Genomic DNA, 12,979 nt, shown 5'->3' with positions numbered 1-12,979 from the left:
TACCTTCAACCTATCGAAGCCTGGATAGTACGCGATAAAACAACTTGTTTGCTGAAAATGTTACAGAATAAACGTAATCAAAAAAGATAGTTGTTGCCGGTACGTTTGTCACCTTTCATTACTTACCTTTCGGTCTTCGGAGTGGGATCGGAACTGATAGCGACCTAAACTGTCGGACAACTACCGATCAAAAAAATCGTCTCTTTGCTAACGCTGTTTTTTACTTTTTGTCGAAGGTGTTTTTATGTGTTTTGTTTATGTTTTAAAAAATGGATTGTTGACGTAATAATTAAAGTTCTATCCCGGTCAGAACTGCCCAGATAAGGGCGATTGATGCAGAACAGCGTAATTTATATAAAAAAAATTAAACAATTTCCTATAACATGGAAAAAGGCCTCGATACACTTGTATCCATGTATGTTTGCAACCTTCGCCGAAGCTGACTTGTTTTGCTTATTTTCAAAAAAGGGGATTGTTGACGTAATAATTAAAGTTTATTTCATCTCGGAACGACCTAGATAAGGGTGATTGTATCACAACATAATTTAAAAAATATATTTTTTTCCTATAATATGGAAAAAATCCCCGATACAATCTTTTCCTTGTTTGTTTGCAACATTCGCCGAAGCTGACTTTTCTGTGCTTTGTTTATTTTCAAAAAAATGTATTGTTAACGTAATAGTCAAAGATTTATCCCTCTCAGAACGACCGAGATAACGGCGATTGGTGTTTCAAAGCTTAAACTTCCTATAATATGGAAAAGGCCCCGATATTCCTGTTTTCATGTTTGTTTGCAACTTTTACCGAAGCCGACTTTTCTGTGTTTTGTTTATTTTCAAAAAATTCGATTGTTGACGTTTATGTTAAAGCTTAATCCCTCTCAGAACGATCGTAGATAAAGATGATTGATGTATCACAACATACTTTAGAAAAGAAAAATTAGTTTAATAGCATGTTTAGAAAAAGCTTGTTTGTTTGCCACTTTTACCGAAGCCGACTTTTCTGTGTTTTGTTTATTTTCAAAAAATTCGATTGTTGACGTTTATATTGAAGCTTATCCCTCTCAGCACGACCGTAGATAAAGATAATTGATCGCAAGGCCTGATCCCCCCAAAATTGAGCCCAAACAATTCCGTCGCTGTTATGACTGCGAGTGCTTCATCCTTAGTATTCAAATAACAGTTGTTCCACGTGAACCGCGCACCGTATAATCTCGACTTAATCCTTGAGAGATCGTTGCTCCTGAATGCAAACGAGGCGTAATTTGCACTTAAAAGAAGATTGCTTGCTGAATGCGCTCGAATTTAAAGACAAAGGGCGTTGTCTTAATTGCGCCTTCCTGACTGTTATAATAATTCCTGTGATGATTTGGCAACAGACATTATCGCCCGGTGTATAAAAGCGCTAACCAAACCAAAACATAAACGGAAATATAATCTGTTTTCCATAACATTAAATTATAATCTGGAATTATAATATGTTTTCTAGGAGCTTGATTTTGGCAAACTTGCAGTTGCAAATAACAGTAAAATAGGGCTGTAGGCTCGATATACTTCGATTTTTTTTAGTTCTGTTAAAAGACTCGTAGACTTTTGACTAGTTGTATGTGTGGTGCTGAAATACTGCTTAGTAAGTTACTCCGTAATATAATAACTTTGCACTTATTTTAAAAACATGGTGGTTGATATGTCCCAATTTGTCTAATACACTGATTCTGCCAGATTAAAGTCCAAGTAGTATTTATTTAAATTTGTACTAAATTCTCCAGATCTTTAAAACCACAAAATCCATGATCGTACTTTTAAAAAGGTGCTCTTTAATGAGACAATTCAAACCCAAATGCTAATTAAAATCCATGTATCTGACTTAAGCCGTACTTTTTTACCCACGCTTGTCCAGAGTGTCTGCATTTGCGCATTTAAAACAACCAACCACAATTTTCCCCTATTTTGTGTAATTTTGTCACCTATCAGTAAGCCACCGCTATTGAAGTGGCATTTTTAATTTGCAATTTGGAACCTGCCCTACAGAAATTCAATGTATATGTAATGTGGCTCGGCACAAGAACAAACGACCTTAAAAAGTGTTAAAAAACAGGAATCCACTTTAATAAACCACAATTTTCCCCTTTTTTGTGTAATTTTGTCACCTCTAACTCTCATAAGCGACCTCTATTCAAGTGGCCCTGTGCACTGGCCTATTATTACTTCGGTCTTAGGAAACCTTCCCCTGCGCTGCCACCCTGTTCTCGTTCCAACTATGCAGGATGCGGTTAGATTCAAATACAGGCTTGCGCTTTTTATATACCGCCTCTTACATTTACCTACAAGTGACAGGATGCGAGTCGTGAATTTGATTAGCACCGTTTCTGCTCTAACTCACAGGTGCCGCCGATCCTTTGATCTTAAAAATAAGCACGGAGTGGTAACCCTGTCTATTACCTAGCGCGGGAAAATAAAAAATGGCGCACAGTTTCTAAAGCGGTTCATGCTGGTGTCCTAAAAACGAAACCGTTGATAAAATTAGATTATTTTTTACGTTGCTCGAAAACAAACAGGATCGAATCGCTCTTATTTTTATCAATCGACCCATTATAGTTGGTAAAACTTTTTCTCGCGACGCCTTTGCGAAAAATGTTTGCGAGATTTACGGCACAATTTGGGATAAATTTTTAAATTTAAGGATGAAATTTGTTCTAAGGAGGATTTGGGGAGGTAAAATAGATTAAGTTATTTAATGGGGTATTTGGCTGTAATGAGTGGCATTGTAAAGAATCTATTGGGCTCAAAAAATCTACTGTTTCTGCACAGTTACAACCATTTAACAAATATACACCAATGCAGGCATTTTTACATAGTTATAAAAATAATGCCTACGCATCCAAATTGTGTAACAAGTCTTGACTTTTGGCACAGATGTGTCTATTGCAGTTTTACATATGGTTTTTGTCAACTTTTATCCTGTAGGTTTGTTATTTCATCGACTTTTTCCTGTAGCTTAGTTTTACGTTTTTTTTGGTCAGCAGAGTACATTAAATTAATAAATAAAAAAGGTAGTATACTCTGTGTGTTTTGCTGGGGACGATTTAACAGTGTTTGTGCTGTAAGGGAGGAATATTAAAATAACTTTAAGAACCACTGGGCTAAGCTGTCGCCTAAGTCGTACTTGCCGATTGCACTTGGTCGCCATTTTGCCGGCATCGATGCCACCAGTCCACGCAATAGCCCTTCTCAGTTTAATGTACACAATAAAACATTAAAATAACGTTTTATCACATCTATGAGGAAACGAGTGAAAAACTCGTAACTGAATAGTTCCTCCCTTTGTTAGTTGTATAATCCTAACACATCCAAGTCGTAATTTGGAAATAGTGTTTTGGCTTTTACCTCGCCAAGTAACTTTTTTATTTAGCGTTGTTGGAAAAAATTGCATGGACGGATTTCGTAGTGCTATGGTTTTGGGAATAACATTTTAAAGTTATTGTATTGTATATTTTAGTCAATATAATTTTATTAGGTGTCCATGTCGTTTGTGTTTTAATTTTTAATAAAATTCTTGACGATATTTGAACCACAGTTAAATGAATTAAATCCGATCAATTACGACGTACGCGGATTTCTTTATAGTTTCACAAATTTTCCCTTCAAATGCCCTTCTTCTGTTTTCGGTTTGTAAAACAACTTTTTGAACCTGCCACAACGCGAAAAGAATTCGTTTCAACTGCAACGTACTGCAGTTAGCTTCGTGTATACTTACATTGCGTAAAGCATACACGAATCACATAGGTCCCTAGATACGATGCCGCAAAACTCAGTGTAAGTTTGCAGCAAATCAAACTAAAATCCCGCTTTAATATTCCCTGTCTGGCGGCGACTGTTGGTCTATCACGATCGTCCCACAAAACTGCACGACCATATATGTGACGTCATCACCATTGCTTTGCGCTTCGATTCCACGAAATTGTATTTTCGCAGGAGGCGAATTGTGTTTATATTGCTTTGCACTCAAGGAGTCTTGTCATTTTTTTTTTTCTTTTTTCGATCTCCGGGTAGTTTTGGCTGCGTTTCGTAAACCGCTCCGGACATCGAAAGTTTTTTAATTTTTTTTTCTACACGGGATTTTGTGACCCCCAGTTTTCCTCTGACCTTTACCCTAGTTTTTTTTCTCTAAATGGTCACGGATTCTGGTCACGTGTTTTCTGAACCAGGATTGGGGTCAAATGTTGTTCGTTACCAGACAGTTTGTCCGTGGTAAATTTCCTCCATTTTTCACATTGAAGGTTATTGCGGTTGGCCAGAAACAACCTTTCTATCAAAAGTAACTCATCTCGTATTTTAACGTTGGAATTATAAAGTGAATAAAAAGGAAAACATTATAAACATATCAGAATGATAGACTGTTCGTCTAGTGCAGTGGTCACCAAACTTCGGCCCGCAACATGTTTTCTTAATGAAGATATTTGTTATTGTGTTGACCACATGGCGTTTATACTGTTTTTGTTTTCAAATTACATTTGAAAAACGTCGAGCGATCCAACTCTAAGTCTTTAAAAACTTATAAATGTAATTTGAAAATTCGTTGAATGGTATTAAATTTCATTCCAAAAGAGTTAGGCACCCCTGGGTTACAACGTATCTTAAAATTCGTTGAATTTTATCAAACTTCATTCCAAAAGTGTTAGACAACCCTGGTTACAACGTCCACTCAAATTTGTTAAATCTAACCCATCCCGTCCCTTGCTTTGCTCAGAACCCGAAACCGAACTCGGAAGACCTTCACAACATAGCGGAGGAATGCAGTCTTGACAAGGAGGTGGTGCGGGTTTGGTTCTGCAACAGAAGGCAGAAGGAAAAGCGGATAGCGATGCATGAGCAGCAATCCAACGAGGTGAGGACACACTTTCAGTTGCTTCACTAGGCCAGACCTTGTTAAATTGGTGTCCGTGGATCCACAAAGGCCTAAATATCTGATTCAATTTTCAAAATATTTTTTTTTTTTTAAATTAGCATCTTATGTATTTAGATTCCATTTCAACATTTTTGGACCAAAAACAGCAGGTTTCAAAGGTCTATACTTGTTTTGTAACATTAACTTATGAAAGAAGTTCGTTTATACCCTGGTCCGCGTTAACCCAAAATTTATTTTTCTATGCACATGGTTGAAGATTTTAATCCCGTTACCCGGTATTTTAGACAAAACTATAGCGATCCTATCAGATGTTACTACTACGCCCAAACAAGCGAGATAAATTACATTAAAACGTTGAACGATAGTTTTTCCAGGTTAATAGGCCTAAGTTTGCCTTAGCGTTAAGAGGTCTACAGTTATTAACCTACTTTATTTTGATGAATTTACCCTTCAAGACAGAAGTTGCTGCATTAAATGGCAAATCATGGATGAAATACCTACTTTAATTTGCTATCGGATCGGCACCGATACCATCCTGCATTTTGATAACACGAAAATCGCCTTTAACACATTCTTGTTATTACAAACAATTTTACAATAAATATTAATGCAATCTCACACTCTTGCTTTTGTGCAAATAATAGAGAACTAACGCGGCGCGGCAGGTAGAAAATCATGGGTTTTTCAAAGTTGTATAAAACAAAAAGCCCATACAGAGGTAGGTTCTGGTCTCGCAATCCTGGCTTTATGCGTATAATTAACACAAAACTATTGCGGCGCGGTGGAGCAATCCTCGTTGTAAACCCTTCATTTTATGTTGTGAGTTTGACAGTTCATTTTAAACGACAATATCAACACGCCTCAAAAGTTAAAACGAAACATTTATTTTGATTTATGCCCTTTAAGTCCTGAATCACACAAAAAAAATGAAAGGAAAAAATAAAGATAGCAAAAATATGAAGACAAAAATGCTCCGTACAGAAATTTTGAATCAGTGGTTGTTTGTTAAACACAGTTTTAAAATCAGTGTTATGAACCCCTTTCAATTTTTAACCACAATTTTTCTAAATTCAGAACGAAACTTGAGTTTAATTTTTACCCAGGGTTCGATTTCCACTCCCGACTTACCCACCCACTGTGAAAAAGTTAAATGCTCTAATTTTAAATTCTAATCTAACTTTAAAAAGCTAAAATAAATCTAGTTGTCCAAGTCTGCCCCTTACCTCAAACATAAAAACGAAAGTTTATTTTGATTTATGCCCTTTAAGTCCTGAATCACTGAAAAAAATAAAAGGAAAAAACAAAAATAGCAAACTATGGGAAAAATTTTAAACCAATTTATGTTGTTGTGCGATTTGGAGTCCATTTTAAACGAATATTTTTTTTTTGCGACAGCTTTAAACAACAAAAATGAAAACGAAGCATTTATTTTATTTTTTCCCCAGGGTTCGATGTCCTCTCCCGATTCACCCACCCACTGTCACCCCCAGCAGACCCAACCTCAGCAGCCCTCGTTCCACAACAACCCCGCCTTCACATTCCAGACCAACTCCTCCTTCTCACCCATGAACCCATCGCGAGAAGTCCCCAACCAAGTCACTGACAGGTATTACTGGCAGGTGTCACTAAAAAAGTCACGACCCTTCTTCATGGATCAGGGTTTTTAAAACTGGGGTGCCCTTGGGGGTCCGTGAACTAGTTTTAGGTGGTCCAGTAAGGCCTAATGGAAATGGCAGTGTATATTTAAGAAGTAATCAATTTATAAAATAACTTTAAATAAAATTAAAACAATAAAAATTAAAATTTTATTATGACGTCAATATATGACGTCATTTTTGAAAATTTTTCTCCTAAAAATTTAAGGGTCCGCCGTAAATATAGTTGAAGAACCCCTAACAGTTCTTGCTCAGGGGCACTGATCTCTATAACATAATAAGGTTAGGAGGTTTTATAGAGATTAGTGGTCAGCATTGACGGCGCAGTTTTCTACAACAGATCAAGTTTATTTTAATTTACCTCGTTTTTTTTTAATCTAAATAAAGAAAATCGAGTTTTTGTGAAATAAATGTTTAACAACAGTTTTGTATCTTAAATATTTTAGACTATCATATATTAAAGGACATGTAAAAACTATAGGGTCAACATAATTTACTTTTTTTCAATTAAAAACTACTAGGAACATTTTAAATACATTTCTCCAAACTTTTTTCTTACTAATCGCTTTCTTTGGGTATGCATCATTCAATGTGGTGGTTGTAAAGGGTTGAGCGCATTACCAGACTTCCAAGCTAGGGTCGACATCCTAAATTCAAGTTTACAAACGATTTCTTGGAATCAAAACTAATTTCCTGGTTATATATTGAATAAGGCTGATAGAAATCTATAAAGACACTTGATGCGCCAAAACCTAAACGCTAACCCAACTAATATGCGTTGATTTATTAATTATTCGAACCCTAGGTCCAAGCATCTAGGGATGTCCCCTATGGGCCCCAACAAGGGTCGGCACTACGCGGGGCAGATGCTCACCCAACTGGGTCCGGAGAAGAAGATGATCGAACTCCCGGAGCTGCATCGCAACCAGCAGAACCAGCAAAATCGCGCTGGTGCTGCTCAATCCCGGTTGACGGAAGACGGCGTTCCAGCGTCACTGGCATTTCCGTCTCCGTTCTTTCTCTCAGGTGAGGATTACTTGGTACACCACAACGTTAATATTATTAGCCTTTAAAGCAACTTAAAAATATAAAAGATCAAAAACGGAAACGAATAAATGCTTGAAAAAAACTCAAAGATTTTTGCTTTTGTGACTGAGCGAAAACGTGGGGTTCGACGAAAGCTCGCGAAATAACCTTGGGGTTTGCTAAAAAAGTAAAAAAAGATTGAAGAACCGGTGACCTATACCGACGTCGCAGCCTTGAAAATTATTTTTTGACAAACAATTAAAATATTATATTGTGTTTTTATACATTAGGTTACTACACCCCTAAACACAGAAATTTAGATTACTACACCCCTAACAAGAATTTCTTGCTGGTTATTTTTTATTTAAGTTTATTGCGTATGATTATTATCAATTTTAATAGTTTTATAGTTTTATGTTTATGACAATGGCTTGACTTGAAGTTTAACAAATAGTTAAAACATTTGACAAATAACGTGGATTTTTTCTCGTGTATGCGGGGTAATGGAAAAACTTAAAAATTCGAAAGCGGTAGTAATTACAGTTTGGCGAGGGATGGGGTGGAGGGGGTGGAAGGGGCTAGACGTGAAGAATACACCGGCTAACAACTACACAAGGCTTTTTTTTTTAAACTGACCTACATCCAGTCGCCAATCTAGGATTTTTGTTTGGGTAGCCATGACATTTTAAAAAATGACATCACAAAGTTAGCCCTACGTCAAACCGCGACGTCACAAACTTACATCTCCGTTCTTTCTCGTGAATCTTTGTCGTGTATGCGGGGTAATGGAAAAACTTGAAAAAAAAATGCAAAATTTTATTTCCGTTTCCGTTCTTTCTCTCAGCCGCCGCGGCAGCCAACGCCAGGGACGTGGTGAAAGCGGTGTCGGCCATCAGCATGCAACAACAGCACCAACAGCAACAACAACAGCAGCAACACCAGCAGCCTTCCTTTATCACAAGCAGCAGTAGTAGTGCTGAAATTCCTCTCACTCACTCCACCATTTCCTCCTGCTCCTCCAGCTTTCTCCCGTCATCTGCTCCTCCCCAGGCGCGCTACCTCTGTTCCTCTGTGTCCTCCATGCTCCCTCCTCCTCCCACCATGCCCGCCGTCGTTCCCATGACGACCGGCTTCCAGACGACAACGGGAGCGGCGGGGATTCCCCTCCAGCTGGTGCACAGCAACGGTGTGACGAGCGCCGCGTCGCCTGTGACGCAACAAAGGGCCGCGAGCGCGCTGCACTTGAAGTGACTCGCTTTTTCGAAGGTAGACACGACCGCGCGTGGACGTCGAGTCGCAACCGAATCGTCGCATGTCGTTTAGCTTGCCCTTCCTGGTTTAGTGCCCAAACTTGGGACTAATAAGATCAAATTTTTTAACGAATTAACTTAACAGGTTCCGGCTTAATCGACATTCGGCTAAAAATATCTCATTTTTTCTTCGTTTTTTCTGGCACTTTTATATAGGACAGATCATTATGCTTGATAAGCCAACCCAACGTAACTACGAAATAATAAAAATAAAAGTAATTAATCTTGAGTTAAGAAATAAATATCGAGAAACAAGGTTTTTAATCGTGGCGTACTCTGTAAAACGTTTGACGTTTTTAGTACAAATTCGGGAGAAAGAAAAACGCTCTCTCTGGTGGAAAAATGCAAATATTGTACTCTTGATCTTCGAAGCTAATTTGCACTATTGTTCGAGTTGTCCTAATATCAAAATGGCGTCAAAATCTATTTAAACCGCCGGCATCAATCATCAACTACCATATTTACGCGACAACTGTGTCCATGTCGCGAGTCCACCTACGGTCGTGTCTCTCTCTCCTCGACCAAGTTACTGACGTTTTCGTCTCAATTATTTCCAACCCCAGCACCATAAGTTCTATTTTCTGTGTTTTCACGCGTTCCAATTCCAGATTTTAATTCCCTGTTTTCGCCTGATCTCGTTTTTTTTGTTTCGTTTTTTTTTTTCGTACGTTGCACGGCCCTGTCGGTTTCCAGCAAAAAACGCGTCTTTTTCGTTTTTTTTTTACTTTGCTTTGTTTTGAATGTGCCTCAACCCGCCCGTAAGTAGTCTGTAATAGGTCGCCATCGAGCGCGCCACGTTTTCACGCTAAATTATTCGCCCGCCAGATATCAGTCGAAAGCCAATGCGTTTCTTTACGAAGAAGCTTCGGAAACTTCCAATAATGCCACAGTTTGTAAAAGAATAAAAATCACATTTTTATTAATTTGCGGCCACAGACCTTTCTACCAAAAAGCAAGTACATAAAAGCTTATTTCCTTTATTACACAAGCTTATAGATTCGATCCCTAAGTTACTGTACTAAAAAACTTTTTACAAAAAGCTACGCGTTTCTGTAAATACCTCTGTTCCTTTGCTTAGTTATGAATCGACAGCTTCAAAATAATTCAACCCGCTTTTTAAAACATAAAAAGCCCAAATTCCCCTTTCGCGAATATGGTGTTTAGCAAAAAAAAAATGCCAATTTTATCAAATTTTTGTCTGGAAAATTGCTTCTTGAGATGAAGGAAAGCCATATAAATGGGCTAGTGCCATTTTTACGGGCGGGCTTATTGTAATATTAATTTATCGAGAAGCTTTCGCAATTTTGTCTGTGGTACGCTCGGGTAAAACTTACACAGCAATAGATTTGCCTTGCCTTGTTCAGAACCACAAGGGGTCGTCGGTTCGAATCCCACGACAGGCCTAAACTTGAACACCCGCTTCTGACCGTTTCGCACTCTTGCCGGTTTCGGCCAAGGGAAGACAGCGTAGTTCTCAACAAAAACCTCCCATTAAACAAACTGCAGTCATTCAACCAATCTTGCCTCGCAATTAACGAAAACGAGTTGCATCGCCACGTAGCTACAAAACGCCTATCCTCCTTGTTTAACTTTTGGCTGTTCGCTTATGGGGCTTGAAACTACACTTTAAACGCGCAGCGCCTGGCTTGTCGATCTCGTGCGGCATTTTTGTTTGCTTATTTGTATTTCTCTGTGTACCCGCACTAAGTGAGTCCTTTTGTAAACCAGCGTTTCAACTGACAAAGTAACAAAAGTGTCAAATATCACCCCTCACCCCTTTAAAATGAAGCCCACACCGAAAAAAATGCAGTATTTATAGGTCAGTGGTTCTTAGTCTGTGAGGATAATTTACAGTTTGGAGGCGGAAATTTTTTACATTGATTTGAGATTGAATGGTTGACCGCTTAACAGTACAAATTAATGTTTAGCCTTCCTATTGTTTAAACTTGTTATGTGCATTTGATTGCAAATTATTCGGCCATTTTAGTGTTGTTCGTACAATATTTGATTGCGAAATTAAAGTATATAGTTTAAACCAATTCCCCCAACGGTGTAACGACACTAAAAAAGGCTTGAATCACTGAAGCATTGCTTTTTCTTTCTATTTTAGCCTACGATAGACTTTTTGTAAAACGACTGACTTTTCTAACATATACTTTTCGTTGCGTGGCCTTGTGATTTTTGTCCACAAAAATAATTACTTTTCTTATACCATTGTGTGAGCGATTTGCCTGTGAAGACCGATTCAAAATCGTTTCTTTTTATTTTGACCTTCTACGTTTTAAATGGCGGATCGTAATTGAGACATAGTAGTGTTTAAGCGAAATAATCAGAGGACGCCCCCAAACACCCCTTAGCCGTTACACTTGAAGTGCGTACAGGAGCAAGGTTTCTTTCAATTTTTCGCCTCGGATTTACTTTTCTGTTGTTTTATAGTATTTCAATCCAAATAGGTCTGTCTTTGGACCAGCTGTCACTTACACCATGTTTCAGCTGATAGAAGTGTTGGTTAATTGTTATTATATCTCGTGAACTTGGTTAAAATACTATTTGGCAAATTCCTTTTTATACAGTGATGTAACCCTTCCATAACATATTTCCTTTTAGAGAAAAGTGTCCAACATGCCCCAAACTAGTGGCATATCTGCGCAGTATTTCGACTTTATTTTTTATTCCCAATTATTTTTTAGAAATTTGCTTTTAATTCACAAGCCACTGGTTCACAAACAGCAGTACTTAAAAGAGTTCGTTTTCATGTAGCATTAAAAAGCAACCAGGCTTTCCAATAAAACACTTCCAAATTTTGGGGACCACACCGCATTGGGCGCCCATTCTGACAAGCGCACATATGGTTTGCATTTTGAAAAGACAAAAACTCAGCGCAGCATACCGCGAACCTCGTCCCTCCACTGTTGATATTTCTCCCGACAGCCTCTCTATGCAAGTTTGCCAAGTAGCGAACAATCGACCGGCTTATTATTTTCGGGTACTGGCGCAAGCAGAGGCTTTCAACCTCACATTACTTTCGGGATCGCGCGTCGGTAGCTCACGTCGTCTTCCCCGGGTTTTTGCTTTTTGCCCTTCGATTTTTTTTTGTATGTACCGTGTACAAATTTTAGAACAGTGGTCGTCCGTTTTGCAACATTTGCCAGTAAATTGCTATGAAATTACAATACTTTTGTCGTTCGTTTCTGAATCGATTTTTACATAATAATCAGAATTTTCTTTCGAACAACAGAATCTGTCTGAATCCGAAATCCGAATGTTGAAAACAAACGATTCTGGTTGCACATCAATGATAAATATTAAACTAAGTACATAAATTAGTAAACCGAAAATCAATTTGTTTCCAGGATGTTGTATGATAAATGTATTTTGCTACTAAAAGCATCTTCAGTATCTAAACACATTGCGCAATATAAATCAAAATGTACGCCAATAAAAAAGTTGCGGATTGCGTACTGCACCACTTGCCTAGAACAGTTAAGTTTAGTTTGAATCGATTTTTACATAGGAATAGTGTTATTTGTAGTGTGCTAACATTTTTCTTTGTGGCGAGAAAGGTTTAAGTAGCGGATACGGTTTAAAAACGTTGACAATTCAAATAAAGAGCAATGACATCCGTTTAGATCAGTGATCCGCAACCGGTGTGCCGCGACGTTTCCAGAGGTGTGTTACTTGGGTGTTGTTGCCTGGTGGAGCTAACTCTATTTTTAAGTTTATCGCAGACTCGCATGGATCACAGGCACTTTCGTTGTTTCGAAAGTACCTACATGCAGGTGATCGTTATACGAGACATCGTTGCCATATTCGTTTTAACCATTCTTGTATTTCAGCACGTGTTCTGCCTAATCTACGGTTTTTCAATTTTTTACTTCTCAGTATATAAGATGGCTAACGCACTCTCGTTTTAATTATTAACCCTGATGAGGTCAGCTGGTATCTGCTGCCGAAACGTCGGTTTATACTTCGTTTACACCAGAAGAGCGATTTATATTTATTGATATGTTGCCTGGTGGAGTTAACTCTATTTTTAAGTACATTTTAATGTTCGGCAAAAATAACAAAAATGTACTTTAA

At 38.0% G+C, this 12,979-nt stretch overlaps 1 protein-coding gene across 1 annotated transcript in view; it reads left to right on the top strand.

The window, feature by feature from the left end:
- The window catches only part of LOC146170261 (uncharacterized), a 36,019-nt gene extending 23,993 nt beyond the window's left edge, over positions 1 to 12,026 (top strand). Inside the window, exons 8-11 of the mRNA XM_083388889.1 lie at positions 4,750 to 4,887; positions 6,354 to 6,514; positions 7,369 to 7,589; positions 8,434 to 12,026. Of these exons, the coding sequence (XP_083245015.1) occupies positions 4,750 to 4,887; positions 6,354 to 6,514; positions 7,369 to 7,589; positions 8,434 to 8,840 (927 nt within the window). The 3' untranslated portion in view covers positions 8,841 to 12,026. The remainder of the gene's footprint in view (positions 1 to 4,749; positions 4,888 to 6,353; positions 6,515 to 7,368; positions 7,590 to 8,433) is intronic.
- The last annotated feature ends 953 nt before the right edge of the window (positions 12,027 to 12,979 follow it).

Source organism: Ascidiella aspersa, chromosome 1, assembly GCF_963924565.1.
Source record: "Ascidiella aspersa chromosome 1, kaAscAspe10.2, whole genome shotgun sequence".
Lineage (NCBI taxonomy): Eukaryota > Metazoa > Chordata > Ascidiacea > Phlebobranchia > Ascidiidae > Ascidiella > Ascidiella aspersa.
The sequence above is the reverse complement of the archived record's forward strand: the minus strand, read 5'-3'. Positions and strand labels throughout refer to the sequence as shown.